The following is a 26,902-nucleotide window of genomic DNA, read 5'->3' as shown; positions in this document are numbered from 1 at the left end:
CCCAAATATTCCTACAGGTCACACAAGATCTGCCTGTAACCCTCTTATGGTTAAACTGCCAAAATCAAGACTCTCTGCTCACCTTCACTCCTTCATTCCTCTTTTCTCCCACCTCTGGAACAAACTACCTCACTCTCTTCAATCCCACTCTACCCTCCAGGTCTTTAAAACAGCTGTTCACCACCATCTCTTATCTTCCCCCATCCAAAACCTTGATCTTTTCTACCCCTGCTAATATCACCCCAAATCCACTTTTTTGAAATACCCAACTTCTGTCCTGGAAGTCCTTGGTGTCCTTGTGTTTCATACTTCTCCCACCCCCCCCCCCCTTTCCCACGCCTCCTCCCCCCAAGCCCTCTCCCTCCCACACATCTCCCTGCTCTCAAATGTTATGTTTGTGTGCTTCCTCTTCTCTCCCCATCTTGTCTTCCGCTCCCTCTTTTTATATATTTTGTTTGTCTGGTTGATTTGTTTGTGAAATAAATGTTAGCTCTTTCACGAGCCTCGATTCAGTATACAAAAAAAAAAAAAAAGAAAAAAAAAAGTGTAATTGTCCATTATGAAAGTTTATCCGTCGTCTACAGTGTCCATTTTGCTCTGACGAAAGGTTAATGACCGATAGGTCAGCTTCTCCCTTCTTCCCATGAAGGTGAGCATACTTCAATCAACGATGGGTTCATTCCATGCATTGTTCATTCCATTGTCTACAACATGCACAATGTCCATTGTCTACAAACTACACATTGTCCAGCTATAAAACTATCCTTCACAACCTATAAAAGTTTAAAATAAAAGGTGTACGAAACACAGTCTTGCACCCACGAGACAGTCCGATGATTGTTCAATTACAGGTGCTTTTGAGGAAACAACGTTAATCACTTTGGACGGCCCTTTAGTGCCTTCAGGTGAGGCCAATTGAGGCGGAAACAAACCTACCTGACCGTTGCACCCGTGAATGCAAAGTCACGCTCTTCGAGAAAGATAAATATGGTGCTCAGGTTTACCTTGAGTATGACAAATTAGCAAACATGAGAGAGACTTCCTGAACACCTTTTCATCCTGCATGGTGTAGGCCTCAGATAGAGGACCGAGGATTAACCCGCCAAACATACCCTGTGATCACAAAACTGACAATATCACCTTGGATTCTTCAGGCCAAATTGTTCTGGATCATAGATGGCTTTTCTTTTCAATCTGAGAGGCCATGAAGGCCGCACCAAACAGTGTTCCGCTGCGCACCCGCTTTGGTTTCCACTCGATTAACCACCATGGGGATGTAAGTACAGTGAAATAATTATGTTTTCCCACAAAACCCATCATTTAACTGTGTCCGTATTTTAGGAAAACATGGGATGCGAACAGAAACTGCCGAGGATGACACTATTCGTAACATCATTGAAATCGTTTTCTAAAAATGTCCTTTTAGAGAAACTTACATGTGTGGCGTCAGCTCGTAGAAATTGCGGTTTCTGTACTCCTCCACATTCTGTGGGCTGTAAATCGGAAGTGGTTTGTAGGGATTCAGCGAAATCACAACGCTGCCGATGTACGTCTGCAAGAAGGTTAGCGCAAAGTCAAACCAAAGTACCAGGCCTCGGTTAACCACCGGACGACCACCGGTGAAGTTGTGGTTAACTGTGCCACCTCATCCTCAACAATTCACGTTAGGAAATCTGGGATTTAACAACCACTGTGATCCAAAACCCACACGGCAACAGAAAAATGAAACCATGTAGTCAGGAAGAAGAAGAAGTCTTTCATCTATGTCTGCTACATCTACACATTAAAATGAACGCTTACGTGGTACTCTGGAGGACACATGAGTTGTTTTTATTGGATACTATGGTATTTACTGTTCCCATTTTAGTGTTACAGTTACTAAAACTCTGGAAAGGGTGTTAAGAGAAGACCATTGTGCACCAAGGCAGTGGGCCAATTTCCAATTCCCTTTGTGGATTTATTATAAATATCGTGTATCGTGTAACAATCATTGTACAATTACCATGGTGAATAGGCCACAAACACCAATCCAAAGTACTCATGATGACATTGTAGTTTTCCACGTTGACGTGCATTGATCCCGTGTTGTTATTAATAAAAGATGCGCAACGCGAATCCGTTTCCACCTTTTCCTTGGTGCCACGGTAAGTGAGATAATTGGTTACTGCAAATGGAAAAAGAGAACAAGCCTCAGCTGAATTAGGCCTCCGATCGCTTACAATCATCCACGTGAGCCAAGAGATCCACCGATTTATTAACGATGCCTGCATTCGAAAACGACTTCAACATTCCGCTGATTTATTTGTATTTTCAAGGCATTTAAGCTGGAAATTTGAATTCTCGCATCCCTGTTCTCCATAATGGGCCATTCATCAATGGCAAAGGGAATCCCATCAGACCCTTTTTCTGTTCGCATAAAAGTAAACTTTGAAAACAAGAATGAACGATTCCTCCAGTGTGACGGATGTCACCCTCGTCACTCCTCGACTTCTAATTGGCCTGAAAGCAAAGGCAGGACTTGTATCAACTAGATGGTATTCATAGAATACTTACTCTGCACAGTCAACTTGTTGTGAGCCAACTCTTCTGTTTTTGAACATTACTTTTTTCTAAGATCCAATATGGCTGCCAGACCACGTGAGTGATGACATCATAAATTTATATTCTCTAATATAATTATTGTTGCATAGATCACGCTCAATACATTTCAAACTGATCAGACTAAGCGTTGTCCCTGTCGAATTATGACGTCATAATTATGGCACCAATGACGTCATCGTTGACACTATTCACCATATGGAGATCTTTACAATGAGCCATTTTCAATTTTTTTTTTCCAAGCAGCGGTTTTGGAGATATAGAGGTGCAACATTCTTCGGTTTTTCCAAGATGGCGGCTGTACCATATGACCGATGACGTCATCATTATCATTAAAATATTCTACATGAGGAGGCGCTCCTATGGTGAAAATTTCGTGTCCATCAGACCAACAGTTGCTGAAATTTTTAAAATAAAGATCGGATGGATAAGTGTTGGGTAATGCACCCGGCACACAACACACGTATGCAACTGAATGCTTAACCCCGTTTTCGCTTCGCGAGCGCAGGGTAATGATGCATAATCATCTTGGAACGCATTGGTAACAGTCACTAGTGGACATTATAAGTCCCTCACAAGGAGCAGGTGAATCATCCACAGGTGCAAATGGGTGACACTCACGTAAATGCCAAGTTTCTTAATACGTACCATCTTTACAGAAAAGGCCAAGATCACCATTCCATATCCTCCTGTCCCCACAACTAATCTTCTGTTCCCTGTTGTTGACAACATGAGGACCTTTCTGTCACTCCGGTTGAGAGTCCCTACTGTCAATGTTGTTACCTCCTCAGCAACAGGGCCCAATGATATGCTCCAATCCTTCAGACCTGTGCTTTTGCTCAATCTTCTCCTCTTTCTTTGCTCTTCCTTATGCAAGTCGTCAGATGGTGATCTGTAGACCTCTCCAAACAACTAGAACGGCACTCAGTAGAGAGCATACCTTCGCCAAGCTGAACAGTTTACGTTTTCTGTCCCACTGATAGGCCGGATCTGGATTCAGACCTGAACTAAAATCTAATCTGCTAGTTCTTGTCACCTTACCAACTCATCCACCAAGTTTTGTCATAATCTGTGCACAACGTTTTGAAATATCATCCTATAAATCGTTTTTGGCCCGATCACTCAATGGTGAAGAATCACTTTTTTTTAAATCTCGGATTCGGATTTTCACCAGCGTCGAGTCAATTCTTCCTTGTCCCACATCCAACCTCTTTACCAAATTACATTCAAATCCATCCACAACTTTTTGAGATATCCTGTTCACATATAGCCAAACAGACAGACAGGGGTAAAAACAACCTACGTCCACCTTCGCTGGGAGAGGTAAAAAGAGATAACCGAGCATCATTCTTGGAGACAACAAGCATCATCTCGTCCCCAACTCTCTGATTATGATCATGAGTTCATTTTCCGCCATGGCTATTCCACTCCAGACATGTTGTTTCCTCCAACTCAATAATTCACGGGTACCTTGATTCACAAACAAGAGGACAAGGCTATCTCTCTTGACATCTCTTGGGCCTTTGATACCATCCATAATCCAGGCTCGCCTTCCGAGCTGAAAGGCGAGGCCCGATGGTATTCAGGATCCTCTATTTTAATGTCTAACAAATTATCTCCATCAGTATACACAACTCATCAGTCTTGATGGTATTTTGTCTTGTCCTCAGTCTCTTGGGATCGCATTCCGTAAGGTAGTGTTTTGGGACCAACGTTAGTCTTGGTCTACATCAATGACCTTGATGCTTCCTTGGAAAATTATCTGTGACGTTTTGCTGATGAAGCCACCTCATCGTGTAGAACTGTAGCCTACATAACAGGATGATGCATCTCTGTCTGCAGATCTAGAAATTAACTACAAATAAAATTCACTGATCAACTACCTGATACTGTTCCAGTGTTCCACACTCTCACTTTGTCCCTTCATGATTAGGTGATGAATCCCCAGTCTACGACTGCGGGAAACCCAGTTAGAAGTGCAGGTTCTTGAGCTGCTAGGCCTCACTATCAACCATATCATATCCTGTCTTTGGGAACTTCATATCTCAAAGCTCGACTATAAGGCCGGTCAACAAATTTTTAATCTCTGCTCAGCCAACTCCATTCTGAAGCATCCACAGTTCATCATCGTGTACAAGGCCTCCATCCGAGTTGGTGTGTGGATCATGCTCTGAGTGACTGCAACTGCTTCCCGTCTTGCTGCACTGATGGCAATTTAATCCAAAGCTAATTGCGTTATTGGAATCTCTTGGCAGGAGGCCGAATCCCAGGGCCTGCTTCTTTCTTGTCCACCGCTGGTAGGTTGGTGGCCTTTCAGTTGTATTCTGCCTTTCTCGTGTTCTCGGACTACCTGCTTTTTCTACTTTCTACCTTCTGCCCGCCCTCCTCCCCCACTTCCCTTGGCTGCTTACATTCTTCCAGAAACTCACATCAAGTTCCAACAAGCACAACAACCTTGATGCTGCCTCTATTCCATAAATTCCAATTTTCTCTCACATCAAATAATTGTTCTTGATAGAATCATGAGCTTATCGAACACTTGGAATATGTGTTTCATCCGGACACACTCTCATTCTGTCCCTTCGAAAGGATTGTCTGGCAAACCCACCCGTCTGCTTTCATAAGAATCCTCTTGATGTATTCAGTCACTCAAACATTTAGGCCTCACTACGAGCCATGATATTTCTTGGGCAGAACACACATATACGGTGAAGACCTCCAAAGTCAGTCGCTTTGGCTTGGACATCCTCCGTAGAGCAAAGTCCTTCCGCAACCATCAGGTTTCTGCCAGAGCACACGGTCCACCATGAACTCCCTTCACCACCAGAATCACTGCTCACCTACACTCATTTGTTTCTCTTTTCTCTCACCTTTGGAACAAACTTCCTCAGTCTGTTCAATCTCATTCTTTTCCTCTGGTACTTCAACACTTATGCCCATCACTACCCCATGGTTTCGCTAATACCCAATCTGAGCTCAACTACTCGCTCTTACCCCCTGGCCAAAAATCCTCCCTGCCGCTCCCTTTCTCATATTGTATAGATCGACTATTACTTTTTATACACTCGTTCCCCCCCACTCAATGTTGTGAGTCTGTTACCCAACTACACTTCATTTCTTAGCTCTTCCATGAGCCTTAACTTTTGTACATAAAAACGATCTTTTGATAAATGATCATTTTGGGTTTATGTTCCACATTGACTGAGCGAAGCAGTTTCCTCCCAGCTGGAAAAAAGGAAGTGCCAGCAAACTCCCAATAAATACGGGGCACTGGCATTGAAGCAGCCAATGGTCAAAGGAACAAAAACAAAAGCTTATTCTTTGTGTTCCAATTTGAAAGCTTTGGCCAATAACTCCCCAGAAAGCGTTTTTCCGTATGTTTGTTAAAGTCTGATTTTATTATTAATATATTAATTACGCTTCATGTCTTCATTCATGACGAAAATTCTTCCAAAAAGGCTTATCATCGAGGAAACTTTTCATTTTGTCATCCGCTTTTGTTTAAAAAATGCTTAGGTGGCGGTTATTAAAAATAACAAAACAAAACCTTCTGAATGGACAGTTTATTAAACTAGTACGACACTCAGTGGAGAGCATACCTCCGCCAGGCGAACAGTTTACGTTTTGTATCCCAGAGTAGAACAGAAAATCACAATACAGAATCACATTTAATCAAAATCATCCATCCACAACTTTTTGAGATATCCTGCTGTGTTGGTTTTAGCCCCATTTCTCAATGGTGAAGAGTCGCTTAGAAATTAAATAATTCTCATATCCGAATCCATATTCAGATCTTCACCAAAATCGAATCGATTCTTCCTTGTCACATACACAACCTGTCCACCAAGTTTCCTCCAAATCCATCCATAACCCTTTGAGATATCGTGCTGTGTATTGGTTTTAGCCCCATCTCTCAATGGTGAAGAATCGCTTAAAAATTAAATAATTCTCATATCCAAATCCATATTCAGATCTTCACCAAAATCGTATCGATTCTTCCTTGTCAGACACCCAACCTGTACAACAAGTTTCGTGCAAATCCATCCACAACTTTTTGAGACATACTGCTTTGTATCGTTTTTGGCCCAATCTCCTAATGATGAAGAATCGCTTAAAAACTTCTACCAGCCAGATCCGAATCCGGATCTTCACCAAAATGTAATCATTTCGTCCTTGTCACACATTCTGCCTCTCTGCCAAATTTTGTCCGAATCCGTGCACAACCTTTTGAGATATCTTGTTCACAGACAAACAAACAAACGGACAGACAGGGGTGAAAACATATGGTGCACCTTTGGTGGAGGTAAAAATAACAACTTTTATTTCTAATTTCCGGCTTGTACTAAAAGCCGTTGGTGCGGTAAACCAAGATGGCTTTGCCATGCAGCAATAGATCAAGACCATGTTATTGCCTCCAGAAACCATAGCTGTTTGATCATCATCGCAACGTCTTTCACTACAGATTCAAACTTTTAACCTGCAAAGCGCTTCGGTGACTGTACAGGTGCTCCACGAAGGATGGTAAAATTAACATTAAGCAACCTTTAAAGGTACCTTTAATACCTGGACCTCCAGATTCAAAACAACTTCAGCTGTTTATTTTATTCGATGACAACAACCAGATTCTGTTTCCCTTGGACGGTTGCCCTCAAACACAACGCAGCAAGACTTATTTCCTCTACCGGAAATTATATTTGCACTCCTTTGTGAAAAGCAGCACTTCACCAACAACTGAAAAGCAACTTAACACGGGGGTAGAGAAACATCATTTGACCGTTATTTTTATTTTTTAATTTTTTAAAATGATAATGAGCTCGCACGTCGGAATTAAACAACGGATGGTTGTATTCAGGGTCAGAAAACAACAATCAACAATCTCGAATTAAACAACAATCCGAGAACGCTTGGATTCGGAAGAGGGTCAGAAAGCAGTATTCAGGATTGCAAAGCACATAGCGAAAGAGAGGTGTGACGTGATGGGGGTGAGCTGCTTGAAGGATGAAGTGGGACAAATCGTTGTCGACCCAGATGGAATTAAAGGAAGATGGAAAAGATATATGGAAATGCTGTTGAATACAGAGAATGAATGGGATGGCAACATAGAGAGTAACCCAGTTTTAGGACCGGCAGAGAAGATAACCGAGAAGGAAGTTGAGGAAGCGATAACAGCAATGAAGAGTGGAAAAGCGGGAGGGCCGACGGGAGTTGTGGGAGATATATTGAAGGCAGCAGGAAGTTGGGGTGTGAAGAGAATGACAGAGATCTGTAATCTGGTGGTGAAAGAAGGCCGCATTCCAGTGGATTGGGAACTGAGTACCCTCGTCCCTCTATACAAGGGGAAAGGTGACCCTCTGGAGTGTGGCTCGTACCGAGCGATAAAGTTATTGGAGCATGGAATGAAGGTATTGGAAAGGGTGTTGGAGAGGAAGATAAGGAAGAAAGTGAAGATCGACGAAATGCAGTTTGGATTTATGCCAGGAAGAGGAACGACAGATGCGCTTTTCATTGTGAGGCAGTTGCAGGAGAAGTACATGGAGAAGAGGAAGAAGTTGTTTTTTGGGTTTGTTGATCTGGAGAAAGCATTCGATAGGGTTCCACGCAAAGTATTGACATGGGCATTGAGGAAGTTCGGAGTGGAGGAATGGTTGATCAGAGTAGTGATGGCAATGTACAAAAGAGCGCGCACAGCTGTAAGGACGAAGGACGGGAACAGTGGTGAGTTTGAGGTGAAGGTGGGAGTGCATCAGGGGTCGGTACTAAGTCCACTACTATTTGTAGCTGTGATGGAGGTGCTGGCTCAGAACGTAAAGGAGGGTTTACCATGGGAGTTGTTGTATGCAGATGATCTGGTGTTGATTGCAGAAAGTATGGATGGACTGAAGGAAAAGATGAACAAGTGGAAGGAATGTATGGAGACAAAAGGTCTGAAGGTGAATATCGGAAAGACGAAGGTGATGGCAAGTGGTAAAGCATGTGGTGAGGTGGAAAGAACTGGGAAGTGGCCGTGTGCTGTGTGCAGGAAGGGTGTCGGAGTGAACTCCATTCAATGTACAATGTGCGCTGAGTGGGTTCATCAAAAATGTAGTGGTCTGAGAGGGTCATTTACCAGTGTGGCAGCTACATTCAAATGTAAGGTGTGCACAGAGGGAGCTGCAGATGGAGGAAATGTTGAGTTGGATCTTGGAGACGGCGTGAAGCTGGAAGGTGTGAAAACATTTTGCTACCTCGGAGACATGCTGAATGGAGAAGGTGGATCAGACTCGGCAACGGTTGCTCGAGTGAGATGTGCATGGAAGAAGTTTCGGGAACTGAGTGGCGTGCTGATGAGGAGGAGAGTGTCGCTGAAGCTGAAGGGAAAGGTGTATGCTGCATGTGTGAGAAGTGTTATGATTTATGGGAGCGAGACATGGGTAATGAACGTAGAGCAGCAACGAAGGCTGGAAAGGGTGGAAATGCGAATGGTTCGATGGATGTGCGGAGTATCGTTGAGAGAGAGGAAGACAAATGATGAATTGCGAAAGATGATGGGAATATTGCCTGTGATTGATGCTGTGAAGAGGAACAGGCTGAGATGGTTTGGTCATGTGTTGAGGAAGGATGAAAGTGACTGGTTGAGAAGAGTGATGGAAATTGATGTAGAAGGAAGTAGAGGATGGGGAAGACCGAGAAAGACTTGGCTAAAGATGGTGGAAGAAGAAATGCAGGTTAACATGGAGAGATGCAGAAAATAGGGCAAAATGGAGAAGATTGTCATGGGGACCGCAAGGCTAACCCCCACTCTAGCAGGGAAAATGGCCTTAAAATGCATGTTGTTGTTGTATGGTTGTGATGACATGGCCTAGCAGAGTAGTCCTAGAGATACGCACACTCTCCTCTGAACTGTCCGGCCTGGCTTCGATTATGGCCTCAACTGTAAATTGTCGTCCTGGTGTTGCGCATGCATGGTGAGGGCGTCAAGATGTGCAATGTCCATCGGAACGATGTAATTTTTCATCATCATCGGAATGATGATGTCTTTCTGAAGGGTAGAAGAGTAGTAGGCAAATTATCTCCATGTTGCTCAAGTTGCCACCGGATTGTCTTTATGAGATACCATGTTGCTGTCGGATATGACGTAGTATCTTGCGATAATGAGAGCCATTTTGAAGATTTTAAAAGTTACTTTCAATATCTGTGCATCCTGGGATGCAGAGCATCAAAACCATAAGGACATTTTGTGTGGGCCGAACGTGTTTGACGTGGACTCCTGGTTCGGTCATTAGTCTAAAAATCTTATTCCTTTCAAAATTAAATTGAGAATATTGTCCAACACAGACATCGACACAGAAGTCATTTCGGTGAAATCATCTTCCATTCACTTAACGGTATGATCGTCCTGGTATTATGGATGTAAAGATGGTAACTTGGTCATGGCAAAGCATTCTGTAAATAATGTTGGGCTGTTATCTTAAAGTTTAAAGTTTTAAAGTGAAGTTTGACAATCTGGAACATTTGGCAAAACAAACAAAGAGGAAACTAAACACTAAACAGTAAAAAGCCACCGGTTTAAGAGTAAAACAAATATTATGACTGAAGGACGAAGTAAAGCTGTCTTTTCCCTTGTGGAAAATAATTCTAACAATGGCTGTCATTGTGAATGAGGTATTCCAGTGAGTCATCTCGTAACGCAAGAACAACCAAAATGCTCAACTCAGAAAGTTTTCATTAACCTCGTGCATTGCATCCCGCACAGGTCTGGCAAAAAAATGCCGCATCAGCAACTCTCTGTCCTTGTACGCACGCACTCTCTGTCTGTCTCATTCTCTCTATCTCACCCCTCTGTAATTCTCTATCTACTTCTCTGTGTGTGTCTCTCTGTGTGTGTGTGTGTGTGTGTGTGTGTGTGTGTGTGTGTGTCTCTCTCTCTCTCTCTGTCTGTCTGTGTCTCTCTCTCTCTCTGTCTGTGTGTGTGTGTGTGTGTGTGTCTCTCTCTCTGTCTGTCTGTCAGTGTCTGTCTGTGTGTCTCTCTCTCTAACTCACACTGACACTGGCACACACACCGACACTGGCACACACACCGACACTGGCACACACACCGACACTGGCACACACACCGACACTGGCACACACACCGACACTGGCACACACACCGACACTGGCACACACACCGACACTGGCACACACACCGACACTGGCACACACACCGACACAGACACACACACCGACACTGACAAACTCACCGACACTCGCACACCCAGACACTCGCACACCCCGACAAAACACACCCTGACAAACACACACCCTGACAAACACACACCCCGACAAACACACACCCTGACATCTTGATGAAAAAAATAACTATTTTAAAATGCAAGTTTCACAGAAACATCCAAATGCATATAATACCCCTTTACTCAATTTTACATCCAAAAGGAACAAAATGCTCTAACTTGCACACAATAAAAAAAGTACCGTACTTATCTAACCTGCATACACCAAGAGTGAACAAAGAATGAATAACATAACCCTGCATGTAAAGGCGGCGTGGAGGTTGGGATTCAGGATGAAGAATTCCATCAGGGTGAAAGAAAATGGACGATTCTTCAAATTGCGCTGGAGGTTGCACTGTATTGCCTGGTCAGATCCATCTTGAATGAAAGACGTGGTTGTGGCCTCAGGTGCTCTGGAAATGGGACCATGTCCCTGCATCCCACCCTGAGCACGACAGGAGAGTTGCCAGGATTTCCAGTTTCCGGAAGCCTGAATCACCTTCTTCCTGCAGAGCTCCACCGGTTATTTTGAATTTCCCTCAGCTGGATAGGCTGAGACTTTCCAAAGCTGCCATCTTTGTTCAGAAACAATGTGACAGACGCTCATTCAATCTCGTCATTGTTTCAACCACACAAACTCAGGAAGAAGAAAAAAAAACTGTTTCAAACAAGCCTCTGGTGCTCTGCCCGACAACACGTTCCGTGCTGCCAATGTGGCCCAGCAAGGGTTAATGTATTCTCATCCAGTGATGGTATTTTCTATCCGTCATAAGCTTTCAAGAAATGTTTGGTTCACGTTCCTGAGGTTACTGTTTATTTGTAAATAAACGTTTAACGTTGTATTGTAGCGGTTACCGCTGGATGCACACAATCGCCTTGCACCAGCCAGAACACGGCCAGACGCGCCTCTCCCGGGCATGCCCAGACTCACTGTTCCTGGGCACGCCCGAACCTCCCGGGCACGCCCGGTCTCGTCTTTCCCAGGCATGCCCGCTCTCGCCTTTCCAGGGCTCGCCCAGAGCGTCCGGGCATGCCCGCTATCGCCTTTCCAGGGCTCGCCCAGAGCGTCCGGGCATGCCCGCTATCGCCTTTCCAGGGCTCGCCCAGAGTGTCCGGGCATGCCCGCTCTCGCCTTTCCAGTGCTCGTCCAGAGCGCCCGGGCACGCCCAGCCTCGACTTGCCAGGCCGCAGCCAAACACGCCCGGGCAGGTCCAGACTCGCCTTTCCAAGGCTCGCCCTTGACACCCGGGCATGCCCGGTATAGCTTTTGCCGGGCAAACTTCCCGACATAAATGTGTATATATATTGCTGCCCGATAAACGGGCTTTTGAGAGAATACCTGAGCTGTTTTGTTTCAATAAAGCAACTCGGACGAATTCCGTCTTTGGTCGCGTCAATTCTTTCAACTCGCGTTGGAGCGCAGCTCCTTCACTGGTGACCTAGCGACATGGACACGGCAGTGACTCTTAAACTGCCTACCTTCTGGGAGGCTCAGGCGGGTGTTTGGTTCGCCCAGGCGGACTCCCAGTTCGCCCTGCGAGGCATCACCGCGGACGACAACCGCTTCCACCACGTCGTGGCAGCGCTCGGTTCCGCCACCGCGGCCGTGCCCTGAGCCTCCTCGAGCACCCGCTGGCTGCCGACAAGTATGACGCGCTGAAGACGCTCCTCCTCGACGCTTTCGCCCTCTCACCGGCGGCACGCGCACGGCGCCTGCTCGACCTGCCCGAGCTCGGTGACACGCGCCCGTCCGAGCGCATGGACTATATGCTCTCGTTGCTCGGTGAGCACTCTCCGGATTTTCTGTTCCGCGAGTTTTTCCTTCGCCAGCTGCCTCACCCGGTACGCCTCGCCCTGGCTGGCACGTCGATCACCGATCCCCGCGCCCTCGCCAGGGAAGCCGATAAGATCTCCTCGGCGGGCCAACACATCGGCGTGGATACCTGGAGCCTGCCGCCATCCGAGGCGACGCTCACGACGCCCGAGCGCCCTGCGCGGTTGGAGGCCGAACTGCCGGTGAAACTGGCGGCCGCCACGCCGCACCGACCGCTTCCGACACGACGGCCGGGGCCTCCACCTGACCAGGCGTGGTGTTATTACCACGCCAGGTTCGGACACAAGGCTCGGACGTGCCGACCCCCGTGCACTTTCGGCAAGTCGGGAAACGGCCGGGCCGGCGTTCATTCCCAGCCATGAGCGCCGGCCACTCGGGCAACTTGCTTTTTATTCGGGACAAAGCGTCTGGGCGGCGTTTCCTTTGTGACACCGGCGCCCAACTGAGCGTCATACCCGCCTCCGAGCAGGACAGGCGGGACGCCGTTTGCGGCGCCTCTTTGGTCGCTGCTAATGGCTCGGCCATACGCACTTTTGGCCCGTGCAACGTCACCCGCTGCTTCGGCAGCCAGCGCTTTCAGTGGACCTTTGTGACCGCCTGCGTCCCCATGGCTTTGCTGGGCGCCGACTTCCTCTGCGCGCACGGGCTGCTGGTCGACGTCAAACGTCGTCGCCTTGTCAACGCCGAGACCTTCAGCTCCCTGGCGTGCACGATGAGCAGCTCCGCGCCGACCGAACTGGCGTGCGCCCTCCCGACGGCGAACGAGTTCGCTCGCCTGCTCGCGGAATTCCCGGCCCTCACACGGCCGACGTTTTCGGCCGTCGCAGTGCGGCATGGGATCGAGCACCACATACCCACTACGGGCCCGCCGGTCTACGCCAGGGCCCGCCGCCTCGACCCGGCCAAGCTCGCCGTGGCAAAGGCCGAGTTCGACGCGTTGGAGCACCTCGGCATCGTGCGGCGCTCCGATAGCGCGTGGGCCTCACCACTGCACATCGTGCCAAAGCCGGGGGGCGGATGGCGCCCGTGTGGCGACTACCGCCGCCTCAACGACGCTACCACCCCCGACAGGTACCCGATCCCGCACATCCAGGACTTTTCCGCCCGTTTGGCGGGACGGGTCATATTTTCCAAAATTGACCTGATACGGGGATACCACCAGGTACCTGTCCGGGCGGCCGACGTCCCGAAGACGGCCGTCATCACGCCGTTCGGCCTGTTCGAATTTTTGAGGATGCCGTTTGGCCTCAAGAACGCGGCCCAGGCGTTCCAGCGCTTAATGGACGGCGTGCTGCGCGACCTGCCATTTCTTTTCGTCTATCTGGACTAGTCCCTGGTGTTGGGCTAGCGGCTAGGGTGCCGGCTTAGGATCCTAGGATCCTGGGTTCGAATCCCGGTCAATCGCTGAATTAACGCCAGGGGGGTTTACTCAGCCTGTCACCCTTCCGAGGTCGGCTAATTGAGTACCAGTTCACTGGTAATTCCCTGCTTGTCGTCAAAGGCGGCAAAAAGGGTTGGCGTCAGGAAGGGCATCCGGCCGTAAAACATTGCTTCAAAAAGGGGACCGAAAAACAACAACAACCACAGTTCCCGAAAAACAACAACAACCACAGTTCCCGAAAAGGCCAACCCCTGCTTGCGGGGAAAAATGGCCTCTAAAGGTGGTTTTTTTTTTTATCTGGACGACATCCTCGTCGCCAGCACGTCCCTCGCCGAGCACCTCCTCCACCTCCAAACACTGTTCGGTCGCCTCAGCGAGCACGGCTTAATTGTCAACCCGGCCAAATGCCACTTCGGCACGACGACCGTTTACTTTTTGGGCCACCGCATCACCAAGACCGGGGCCGTGCCGCTGCCGACCAAGGTCGAGGCCATCACCACGTTCCCGCGTCCCCGTTCCATCAAGGCCCTACAAGAGTTCCTCGGCATGGTGAATTTTTATCACCGATTCGTGCCCCGCGCTGCTCAGCTCATGCGGCCCCTTTACGAGGCCCTCCGGGGCAAGCCGGCCAATCATGACATCGTTTGGTCCGCGGCCATGGACGCAGCCTTCGCGAGCGCAAAACGGGCCCTCGCCGACGCAGCGCTGCTGGCTCACCCGGTGCTCAACGCGCCCATCGCCCTCACTACGGACGCCTCCAACTACGCGGTGGGTGCCGTCCATGAACAATGGGTGGACGGGGTTTGGCAGCCACTCGCTTTTTTCAGCCAGCAGCTCCGGCCGAACGAGTTAAAATACAGCACGTTCGACCGCGAGCTGCTCGGTCTATTCCTGGCCGTTCGCCATTTCCGACACCTCCTGGAGGGCCGCCCGTTCACGGCTTTCGTCGACCACAAGCCGTTGGTCTACGCAATGGCCAAAGTCACGGAGCCGTGGTCGGCCCGCCAGCAGCGCCACCTCTCCGCAGTGTCGGAATTCACCACGGACATCCGGCACGTCGCCGGCAAAGACAACGCTGTGGCCGACTGTCTTTCTCGGGCCAGCGCGAACGCGGTCCACCTCGGCATGGACTTCGCGCTCATGGCGGCCGACCAGACCACCGACACCTCGGTGCAGGCCCTCCGGGCGGCGGACACGGGCCTCCACCTGGCCGACATCTCCTTCGCGGGCACCGTCCTGCTCTGCGACGTCTCCCAGGGCCAGCCTCGCCCCACCGTGCCCGTTTCCTGGCAGCGCCGCATCTTCGCCTCCATCCACGGCCTTTCTCACCCGGGCCGGAAAGCTTCTCAGAAGCTGGTGTCGGCGCGTTTCGTCTGGCACGGCCTTCGACGGAACGTCCGCGACTGGGCCAACGCCTGCACGGCCTGCCAGCGGGCCAAGGTCCACCGCCACACCCAGGCCCCGCTGGCACCTTTCACCGTGCCTGCACGGCGTTTCGACCACGTCCACGTGGACCTGGTGGGTCCCCTGCCCCCATCGCGGGGGTTCACCCACCTGCTCACAATGGTGGACAGGACCACCAGGTGGCCGGAGGCCGTGCCCCTCACCTCCACCACCACCGCCGACGTGGCACAGGCGTTCATCGCCACCTGGGTCGCGCGCTTCAGCGCACCGGCGAGATCTCGTCCGTCCGCGGCCCACAGTTCACGTCTGAACTTTGGGGCGCGGTCGCCCGCTCGTTGGGGGTCACGCTGCACCGCACCACGGCCTACCACCCCCAAGCCAACGGGTTGTGCGAGCGGTTTCACCGCTCCATGAAGGCCGCACTCATGGCCGGCCTTCAGGACGACGGTTGGACCGACCGGCTGCCGTGGGTCCTTTTGGGCCTCAGCACGGCCCCCAAGGAGGACCTCCGGGCATCCGCCGCCGAGCTCGTCTACGGCCAGCCGCTCCGCGTCCCGGGCGAGTTCGTGCCCGACGCTACCAGTCCCTGGTCCGCCGCACACCAGCGCTCGGACCTCCAGGAGGCCGCCCGCCGATTTGCCCCCGTGCCAACGTCCCGCCACGGTGGCCCCCAGTCCTACGTCCCCCCGGCGCTTCGCACAGCGGAGTACGTCTTTGTGCGTCATGACGCGCACCGGGGGCCACTCCGGCCGCCGTACGACGGGCCCTTCCGGGTCCTGCGACGGGGCGACAAGTCCTTCGTCGTCGACGTTGGCGGCCGGTCGGACCGGATCTCTGTGGACCGCCTCAAACCGCTGCACATGGACGTCGACCGACCACCACGGTTGGCCCTTCCTCCGCGGCGAGGCCACCCCCCGTCCACAATTCCCCCCGCTCGACCACCCACCACCACGTCGGACCCCTCCCCACGACCCTCCAGGGGTCGCTTTGGCCGGGTCATCCGGACCCCCCTTAAATTGACCCTGCCGGTGCAGGTCGATTCTGGAGGGGCATGTGTAGCGGTTACCGCTGGATGCACACAATCGCCTTGCACCGGCCAGAACACGGCCAGACGCGCCTCTCCCGGGCATGCCCGGACTCACTGTTCCCGGGCACGCCCGAACCTCCCGGGCACGCCCGGTCTCGTCTTTCCCGGGCATGCCCGCTCTCGCCTTTCCAGGGCTCGCCCAGAGCGTCCGGGCATGCCCGCTATCGCCTTTCCAGGGCTCGCCCAGAGCGTCCGGGCATGCCCGCTATCGCCTTTCCAGGGCTCGCCCAGAGCGTCCGGGCATGCCCGCTATCGCCTTTCCAGGGCTCGCCCAGAGCGTCCGGGCATGCCCGCTCTCGCCTTTCCAGTGCTCGTCCAGAGCGCCCGGGCACGCACAGCCTCGACTTGCCAGGCCGCAGCCAAACACGCCCGGGCAGGTCCAGACTCGCCTTTCCAAGGCTCGCCCTTGACACCCGGGCATGCCCGGTATAGCTTTTGCCGGGCAAACTTCCCGACATAAATGTGTATATATATTGCTGCCCGATAAACGGGCTTTTGAGAGAATACCTGAGCTGTTTTGTTTCAATAAAGCAACTCGGACGAATTCCGTCTTTGGTCGCGTCAATTCTTTCAACTCGTGTTGGAGCGCAGCTCCTTCAGTATCACTCTTTTTGAAACAATATATATATATATATATATATATATACATATATATATATATATATATATTATATATATATATATTTACTGTATATCTATATTATAATAGCCGTAGATGATTCTGTCTGTCTGCCCGCTTGTGAAGGATTGGAGAGGAGAGGAGTGTGAGGGATTGGAGAGGTGAGGGATTGGAAAGGAGAGGGATGTGAGGGTTTGGAGAGGAGAGGAGTGCTAGGTGGAGAGAGGAGAGTGTCAGGTGGAGACAGGAGAGTGTCAGGTGGAGACAGGAGAGTGTCAGGTGGAGAGGAGTGAGGGGTCACATATTATGTGAAATAACTAAATTCACACCATTTCTGGATCTGATGACTTGCCAGTAACCATTTTGTAAAAATGAATGTGCAGCATATAACTCAATATGTCGAAATGTCACACACATCCATGCCCGTGGGATTCCCACGGGTGACCCCGCTAGTATATATATAATAGCGGAAGGACTCGACTTTGTTATCCCTTTTATGCCGCACCCAGTGACCCGATGCCCATGGCACTAATGGATTTACGATCTACGAAACGCGCTCTTTGTTTATCACGTACAGCCATACTCGAAAAATCTGAATTAGCCGACGTTGGGGCCCAAAAGCATCCGATTAACTGCCGATACGACGCCATCTTACGACGCCATCGTATTGGCGTCTGCTGGGCGAAGGCGAAGCAAGCCGTCCGCTGATTGGACAGGCGAAGGCGAAAGCAAGCCGTCCACTGAGTGGACAATCCAGAGCATGCATTTGTGCCGGTGTCGGCGATCGTTGTTCATACACGCACTCTTCATTCTCATCTTTCTTCCCAACTCTTACTCGGACAAGCAAATCCCCTATGCCATCCATAATGGTACACTCTATCCTTACACCACATCCTCCCTTCCGTGGATGTTCCACGGGTTTCGGCTAGTATATATATATATACAGACTTGGCATTTAATATGGAATATTTTTTTTTTCTTGACTTGGGTTTAATTTCTGAACTCAGTATATCAATCTGGTGGTTTTCTTTTACCCTTCGGTGATGTCTTTGTTGAAAGAACCATGTCACTGATTGTCTTTTGCAGAAAGAAGTCAATAACAGGATTATATCACAGCTGGCGTGACAAAATGTAAGGACAGGTACATTTGACGATTGGCTTCACAATCGGGTATATAAGGGTTGTTGCGTTCTGTATTAGTGGAAAACAACTGCTGCACGTCTATAAAAGTTATTGCCGCTTCCTCTGGAGATGGTCCGTCAACTTGACAATGCTGTTTGTCATGGAGTGATGGCTTTACGAAATTCTGGCATGAAACAGCGTGCTATTGCTCGGCAGTATGGCATCACTCAAGGTCAGGTGTCAAAGAACCTGAAACGAAATGCTCAGAGGGGTGTCCCGACTCCAATACCGAGGCCAGGACGTCCATGCAGAACCACAAGGAGAGATGATCGCCAGCTGCACCGGTTAGTCTGCAATGGCCGTACAAAGTCAGCTAATCGGCTTAGGGCTGAGTGGCAGCAACTGACAAATGTGCCTGTATCCAGAAGGCTAGTCAACCAACGACTGGTTCAAGCAGGCTATCGTGTCATGCGTCCCCTGAGAAAGCCACGCCTGACCAGACAACACAGCCACCGCCGATTGCAGTGGGCCAGAGCGCACCGTCAATGGCAGGCAGGACACTGGAATCACGTGACCTTGTGACGAGTCTAGATTTCTGGTCTATCGTCAAGATGGCCGCGTCCGAGTGTGCAGACAAGTGCATGAAGCCCACAACGAAGATTGTATTGTGCCAAGAGTCCAAGCTGGAGGTGGTGGGGTAACCGTTTGGGCTGTTTTTCATGCAGGGGGCAAAACTGACCTGGTTGTTCTGAATGGAAACCTGAACCAGTTCAAGTACAGGGTCATTCTGGAAGAAACATTGCTTCCATTTGCTCGTGCAGCCTTTCGAGGAAACTTTGTCTTCCAAGATGACAATGCACGGCCTCATCGTGCTCGCATGATCCAACACTTTCTTGCTGACCGTGGTGTAGAGCATATGGAGTGGCCTGCCATGTCCCCGGATATGAATCATACAGATAATTTGTGGGCAGAATTAACGCGTCAAATCGACAATTTGGACCAGCAGCCTGCCTCTGTGCGTGAATTGCAGCAGGCTATTGTAATTGCATGGCAAGCGATTCCTGTCCAAACCTTGGCAAATCTCGTGAACAGCATGCCTCAACGTGTACGTGCTCTCCTGAATGATCGTGGGGGTTACACGAAGTACTGAACTTTAATTTTACTGTCCGTAATCCCAGTCATAATTTAGCTTTTGTTTTTGTTGAAATTTTTTTTGGCTAATGTGCAAAATAAAGAGACACTTCTGGAAAACGTACAGAAGTTTAACACAGTACTGTCCGTGAATTGAGTTCGATATCAGTGTACATCACTTTCAAGGATCAATTTATTTGTTTCGAAATGTCAAATGTGGTTTTTGTTTCTTTTAAAGGTCACATTAACAAAATCTAGAATAATCTCAACATAATTCCAATGAACATTTGGTTCTAAGACATCTTGAAAAGTAAGTTCACCCCGACAAAAAAAAAATTCCATATTAAATGCCAAGTCTGTGTGTGTGTGTGTGTATATATATATATATATATATATATATATATATATATATATATATATATATATATATATATATATATATATTGTTACGGACCACGGATAAGATGTTAATTTGCCGAGCGGATGGCGCCGCGGCCCTAACAGTTACCCCGACTAACCCGATTCCTGAACGTTGGCCAAAATCGCGCCACAGATATTCAATAGGGAAAAGACAAAGGCGACACGGATGTGAAGAAGAAGAAGAGGAAGAAGCAGGAGACAAAAAGGTTTGAAATGCTACTAAATTTATTCCTACTATTTACACAATCAAAGAAACCAAGGAGAAGGAAGGATAATAAAATAATTTACAGAAGAAATCAGAGACACAGTGAAAATCGCTAGCTTACCTACAGTCTTAATTAACCCAGAGACAAGACACACAGAACAAACTCACGTACACGAATGGGGAAATTGCAGGCAGGAATGACAGGAGGTGGGTGGCTGGAGGGGGAGGAAGGCATGGAGCTGGCTGCAGCTTGATCCCGCACGGGACGTCGGGCTGGACCTCGACGGCCGCCGATGCCACCGATCCTGTCGTGTGCGCGGGGTAACGGGTCGGAGCTGCTTGGTGGAGCCAACGCTGCTGGTGGGGGGTCTGGCGTGACGGGTCCTCTCTCTTTCTTAGTCCAACCCAGTCCAACAACTTCCTCTCTTGCTTAGTCCAACTCTTAGTCCCACTCAGTCCAACTCTTCCTCTCTTGCTTAGTCCAACAACAACTTCCTTTGCTTTCGCGCGCGCTCTATATAGCGCCTCAGGCGATCAAGCCGCTGGTGTCCAGGACACGCCCATCGGTCAGCTCGCCTCGGCCCTGATTGGTCGGCACGGCCCTCTGGCTCCGCCCTTGATGACGATGGGCGGGCACGCCCAGGAGTCGGCAGCTCCTCCCCCTTCTTCTCCAAGCCGACCTCGTGGCGAATGGAGTCGCGGAGGGAACAGTTGGCAATTGTTGGAAGGGGAATGTGAATGAAAGGGGATCTACTCTTATTTAATGCAGTGCAATGGAGTGTTTCAATTAATGGAAGACACAGCCTTACACTAATACACATAATAAGGATATAACTGTCAACAAAGATATATGGTGTCCTGCATGTATATTTTATGGACTAACTACGGGAACGCCCTTTGACCTTTATACAACAACAAACGGAGGAAGGAGGGGTGATATTTTACAACAATTCATAACACAACAATAAAAAAAAAAAACATTCTCATATCCACAACAATATATATATATATATATATATATATATATATATATATATATATATATATATATATTATAATAGCCGTAGATGATTCTGTCTGTCTGTCTGTCTGTCTATCTGTTGGGTGTCTGTCCGGGGTGTGGCTTACTCGGTTTGCAGAGTAGCTCCACCCATAGCTCCACCCATTCTGGGAGTGGCTATAAACAAATATCCACCATTTTATTAACTCGCATAGCTTTGAGTCCTGTTTTGTAGGCCCGTGGTGTCTTGCTCTCCCCCAGTTTTATTTCAAATCAAATTCGATAAATCATTTCATTTTTCACAGTCGCTAACATAGTTTTAGACTCGGTTGAAAAAAAACGGGAAGAAAATCCGATGAAAGTTGCCGTTTATAGAACGAAATGAATTCTCAAAGGCCTGTAACTTCAAGGCCATTGAGTCTCTCTCACGCCTTTATCTCCAATCTAACTCACCATATGATTTCATTTTTATCGATGGTTTTACTTTTAGACTCGGTGTCAGCAATAATTGAGAACAATCCACACACGCGGGAAAATGCAGAGATATATTTTTTAAAATCGCGTCATGGTGTATCATACACCGCCCAACATGACACCGCCGGCAATGTGTCGATATATATTAAAAATTCGCTTTTGCTTTTCCGTTATGATATATTACTATTTCGTTTGATGATAGTCGTCACAAAAACGTCAACAATGATGCCGACATATATTTCTTCGTTTTTATTTCATTCAACATATTAGCCGGAAGTAAAATATGTTTCAGGAAATTACCGAGAGATATTTCTTCGTTTTTTTTATTAGTTATGTGCGCATACACTTTAAATAGGTTTATTTGAAATCTTTAATTTTCCACAAACATTCCACACACGCGGGAAAATGCAGAGATATATTTTTTAAAATCGCGTCATGGTGTATCATACACCGCCCAACATGACACCGACGGCAATGTGTCGATATCTATTTTAAATTCGATATATCATTTCATTTTTCACAGTCGCTAACATAGTTTTAGACTCGGTTGAAAAAAAACGAGAAGAAAATCCGATGAAAGTTGCCGTTTATAGAACGAAATGAATTCTCAAATGCCTGTAACTTCAAGGCCATTGAGTCTCTCTCACGCCTTTATCTCCAATCTAACTCACCATATGATTTCATTTTTATCGATGGTTTTAGAGTCGGTGTCAGCAATAATTGAGAACATTCCACACACGCGGGAAAATGCAGATATATTTTTTAAAATCGCGTCATGGTGTATCATACACCGCCTAACATGACACCAACGGCAACGTGTCGATACATATTAAAAATTCGATATATCATTTCATTTTTCACAGTCGCTAACATAGTTTTCGACTCGGTTGAAAAAAAACGGGAAGGAAATCCAATGAAAGTTGCCGTTTATAGAACGAAATGAATTCTCAAACGCCTGTAACTTCAACTTCAAGGCCATTGAGTCTCTCTCACGCCTTTATCTCCAATCTAACTCACCATATGATTTCATTTTTATCGATGGTTTTGGACTCGGTGTCAGCAATAATTGAGAACATTCCACACACGCGGGAAAATGCAGAGATATATTTTTAAAAATCGCGTCATGGTGTATCATACACCGCCCAACATGACACCGACGGCAACGTGTCGATATATATTAAAAATTCGCTTTTGCTTTTCCGTTAAGATATATTACTTTTTCGTTTGATGACAGTCGTCACAAAAACGTCAACAATGATGCCGACATATATTTCTTCGTTTTTATTTAATTCAACATTATTAGCCGGAAGTAAAATATGTTTCAGGAAATTACCGAGAGATATTTCTTCGTTTTTTAAAATTAGTTATGTGCGAATACACTTTAAATAGGTTTATTTGAAATCTTTAATTTTCCACAATATAATTTACTTGCCATTTATCATTTGATGATTACGAGACAAATTCCTCTTGAGGATCGTGACAATTCATGCGCTGCGTGGAAACTTCTATTTCCAAAATGAATGAGACGATCGATGAAGAACGCAGACTTGAACAGGATGCAGCAAGAAAACGAATGAGACGGGCGAACGAGTCCATCGACGAACGTCAATGCAAACTTGCGGGGTCACCCGTGGGAATCCCACGGGCATGGATGTGTGTGACATTTCGACATATTGAGTTAGATGCTGCACATTCATTTTTACAAAATGGTTACTGGCAAGTCATCAGATCCAGAAATGGTGTAAAAACCACCGTTTAGAGGCCATTTTTCCCCGCAAAGCGGGGGTTGGCCTTTTCGGGGACCGTGGTAGTTGTTGTTTTTTTGTCCCCTTTTTGAAGCAATGTTTTACGGCCGGATGCCCTTCCTGACGCCAACCCTTTTTGCCGCCTTCAACGACAAACAGGGAATTACCAGTGAACTGGTACTCAATTAGCCGACCTCGGAAGGATGACAGGCTGAGTCAACCCCCCTGGCATTAATTCGGCGATCGACCGAGATTCGAACCCAGGATCCTAAGCCGGCACCCTAGCCGCTAGCCCAACACCAGAAATGGTGTCATGAACACAATTTATTTACGCACAAGCACAAAAGCAAGACGGGCCGATTTCCGATTCCGACGGGCCGACGGGCGAGACGGGCCGATTTCCGATTCCGACGGGCCGATTTGGAGCAAGAAAAAGAACGAGACGGGAGAAAAAGGAGAGAAACGAGACGGGGAAAGCCGATTGGAGAGGCGAGTGAGGCGCGATTGGAGAGGAGTGTGAGGCGCGATTGGAGAGGAGTGTGAGGCACGATTGGAGAGGAGTGTGAGGCGTGATTGGAGAGGAGTGTGAGGCACGATTGGAGAGGAGTGATTGGAGGGGAGTGTGAGGCACGATTGGAGAGGAGTGTGAGGCACGATTGGAGAGGAGTGTGAGGCGCGATTGGAGAGGAGTGTGAGGCGCGATTGGAGAGGAGTGTGAGGCGCGATTGGAGAGGCGTGTGAAGGATTGGAGAGGAGAGGAGTGTGAGGGATTGGAGAGGTGAGGGATTGGAAAGGAGAGGGATGTGAGGGTTTGGAGAGGAGAGGAGTGCTAGGTGGAGAGAGGAGAGTGTCAGGTGGAGACAGGAGAGTGTCAGGTGGAGACAGGAGAGTGTCAGGTGGAGAGGAGTGAGGGGTCACATATTATGTGAAATAACTAAATTCACACCATTTCTGGATCTGATGACTTGCCAGTAACCATTTTGTAAAAATGAATGTGCAGCATATAACTCAATATGTCGAAATGTCACACACATCCATGCCCGTGGGATTCCCACGGGTGACCCCGCTAGTATATATATATACAGTCACGCAAAAAAGTAAGTACACCCCATATAAAGTTTTGACTTTTTCAACATATTTCAACATACAGCTATTTGATCTTCATTTCAACAATATTGAAAGATAAAGGTGATATAATATAACAAATATCATGAAACATTTACATTTTGTAGTCCATTGTATAATTTAAATGAACCTAATGCAAATTTCGCATGTGGAAAAAGTAAGTACACCCCTACATTTATCACGACTTCAAATACCTGAAATTAGAATCAGGTGCACCAGCTCACCCTGGTGTGTACCCTGGTTTTGAATAGGTACGCCGTATCCCTGCGTGTCGTAAGAGGCGACTAAGAGAGTTGGCGTCAGGAAGGGCATCCGGCCATAAAAACATTGCCTCAATAAGAGAACCATGACAATTACAACTACATATGAGCACTTGAGCAGGGTACAGCCCGAAGTGGAGATCGGTTTCTGAGGTTTGGAACATGGAATGGAGGGACAATGACAGGGAGATCAGGAGAAGTGGTGGAAGTATTGATCAGAAGAAGAGTAGACATATGTTGTGTTCAAGAGACGAGATGGAAGGGAAGTGGTGTGAGAATGGTGAAGGATAGGCAGGGACAGAAATACAAGTTTGCGTGGCAAGGGTGCCCGGAGGGCGTGAATGGTGTTGGTGTCCTGTTTTCTGAGGAGTTTGTAGACAGTGTGGTGAGTGTGACTAGAGTGAGTGATAGGTTGATGATGGTGAAAATGATGATTGGAAAGCTCTTGGTGTACGTCATCTCGGGATATGCTCCGCAGGTTGGTCGGAGCGATGAAGAGAAGGACAAGTTCTGGTGTGCGATAGAGAAGCTGATGGAAAACGTGAAAGATGAGGAAGTTGTTGTGGTAGGAGGAGACCTAAATGGACATGTGGGAAGGAGTATGGACGGTTTTGAGGGAGTTCATGGGGGTTACGGATATGGTGTGAGAAATGGAGAAGGTGAAAGGATTTTGGAGTTTGCTGATGGAGCTGACCTGTTGATTTGTAACACTCAGTTCCAGAAAGAGGATAATAAGCTTGTTCCATACACGTCAGGTGGGTCGACGACAACCGTTGACGACCTGATGGTGCGTAGGCGAGATAGGGGGCACCTCCGGGACACAAAGGTGATCCCGGGGGAGGAGGCTGTTTCACAGCACCACTTGGTTGTCTGCGACATAAGGGTGAAAGGTGCGAGGAGAGTTCGGCGGGTGAAGTACCAACCGAGAATGAAGGTGTGGAGGTTGAAAGAGGTGACAGTGAGGGAGGCATTAAAAGAGAGGCTGCCTATGGTAGAGGATGATGTGGTTGAGCTTGAAAGTAGTTGGATGTCAATGAAAGATAGTCTTTTGGGAGCCGTTGGTGAGGTATGTGGATGGACAAAAGGACCACTGAGGCACTTGGAAACATGGTGGTGGGATGATGAAGTTGGAAAGAGGATTGACGAGAAGAGGAAGAAATTCAAGGAGTGGCAGAAGGCGAAGGGTACGGGAGCAGAAAAAGCAGAGCATGAAAGTTATAAGGCAGCCAAGAAGGCTGCAATGAAAAAGGTAGCAAAGGCAGAGGAGCCATGGAGGAAAATGTTCGGAGAACGCATGGATTCGGAAAAGGGTCAGAGAGCGGTATTCAGGATTGCAAAGCAGATAGCGAAAGAGAGGTGTGATGTGATGGGGGTGAGTTGCTTGAAGGATGAAGTGGGACAAATCATTGTGGACCCAGATGGAATTGAAGGAAGATGGAAATGATACATGGAAATGCTGTTGAATACAGAAAATGAATGGGATGGCAACATAGAGAGCAACCCAGTTTTAGGACTGGCAGAGAAGATAACTGAGAAGGAAGTTGAGGAAGCGATAAAAGCAATGAAGATTAGAAAAGCGGGAGGGCCGACGGGAGTTGTGGGAGATATGTTGAAGGCAGCAGGAAGTTGGGGTGTGAAGAGAATGACAGAGATCTGTAATCTGGTGGTGAAAGAAGGCCGCATTCCAGTGGATTGGGAACCGAGTACCCTCGTCCCTCTATACAAGGGGAAAGGTGACCCTCTGGAGTGTGGCTCGTACCGAGCGATAAGGTTATTGGAGCATGGTGTTGGAGAGGAGGATAAGGAAGAAGGTGAAGATAGACTAAATGCAGTTTGGATTTATGCCAGGAAGAGGAACGACAGACGTGCTCTTTATTGTGAGGCAGTTGCAGGAGAAGTACATGGAGAAGAGGAAGAAGTTGTTTCTTGGGTTTGTTGATCTGGAGAGAGCATTCGATAGGGTTCCACACGAAGTATTGACATGGGCATTGAGGAAGGTAGGAGTGGAGGAATGGTTGATCAGAGTAGTGATGGCAATATACAAAAGAGCGCGCACAGCTGTAAGGACGTAGGACGGGAACAGTGGTGAGTTTGAGGTGAAGGTGGGAGTGCATCAGGGGTCGGTACTGTCGTGAAAATCAAGCACAGACACGACTTGTCCCTTGGGTAGGTTTAATATCATTTAGACCTGAAGTAACATCCTGTAAAAATACATTCATGCAACAGACATTAGAATCAGAGTATTACA

At 48.2% G+C, this 26,902-nt stretch overlaps 1 protein-coding gene across 1 annotated transcript in view; it reads right to left on the bottom strand.

Annotated features, from left to right (window-relative positions):
* The window catches only part of LOC137429599 (unconventional myosin-Ib), a gene marked incomplete at its 5' end in the record, with an annotated part of 204,686 nt that overhangs the window by 133,051 nt on the left and 44,733 nt on the right, over positions 1–26,902 (bottom strand). The window contains 1 exon segment of the mRNA XM_068119635.2: positions 1,437–1,552. Coding sequence (XP_067975736.2) covers positions 1,437–1,552 — 116 coding nt within the window.

Source organism: Myxine glutinosa, chromosome 6, assembly GCF_964187855.1.
Source record: "Myxine glutinosa chromosome 6, kmMyxGlut1.1, whole genome shotgun sequence".
NCBI lineage: Eukaryota > Metazoa > Chordata > Myxini > Myxiniformes > Myxinidae > Myxine > Myxine glutinosa.
The sequence above is the reverse complement of the archived record's forward strand: the minus strand, read 5'-3'. Positions and strand labels throughout refer to the sequence as shown.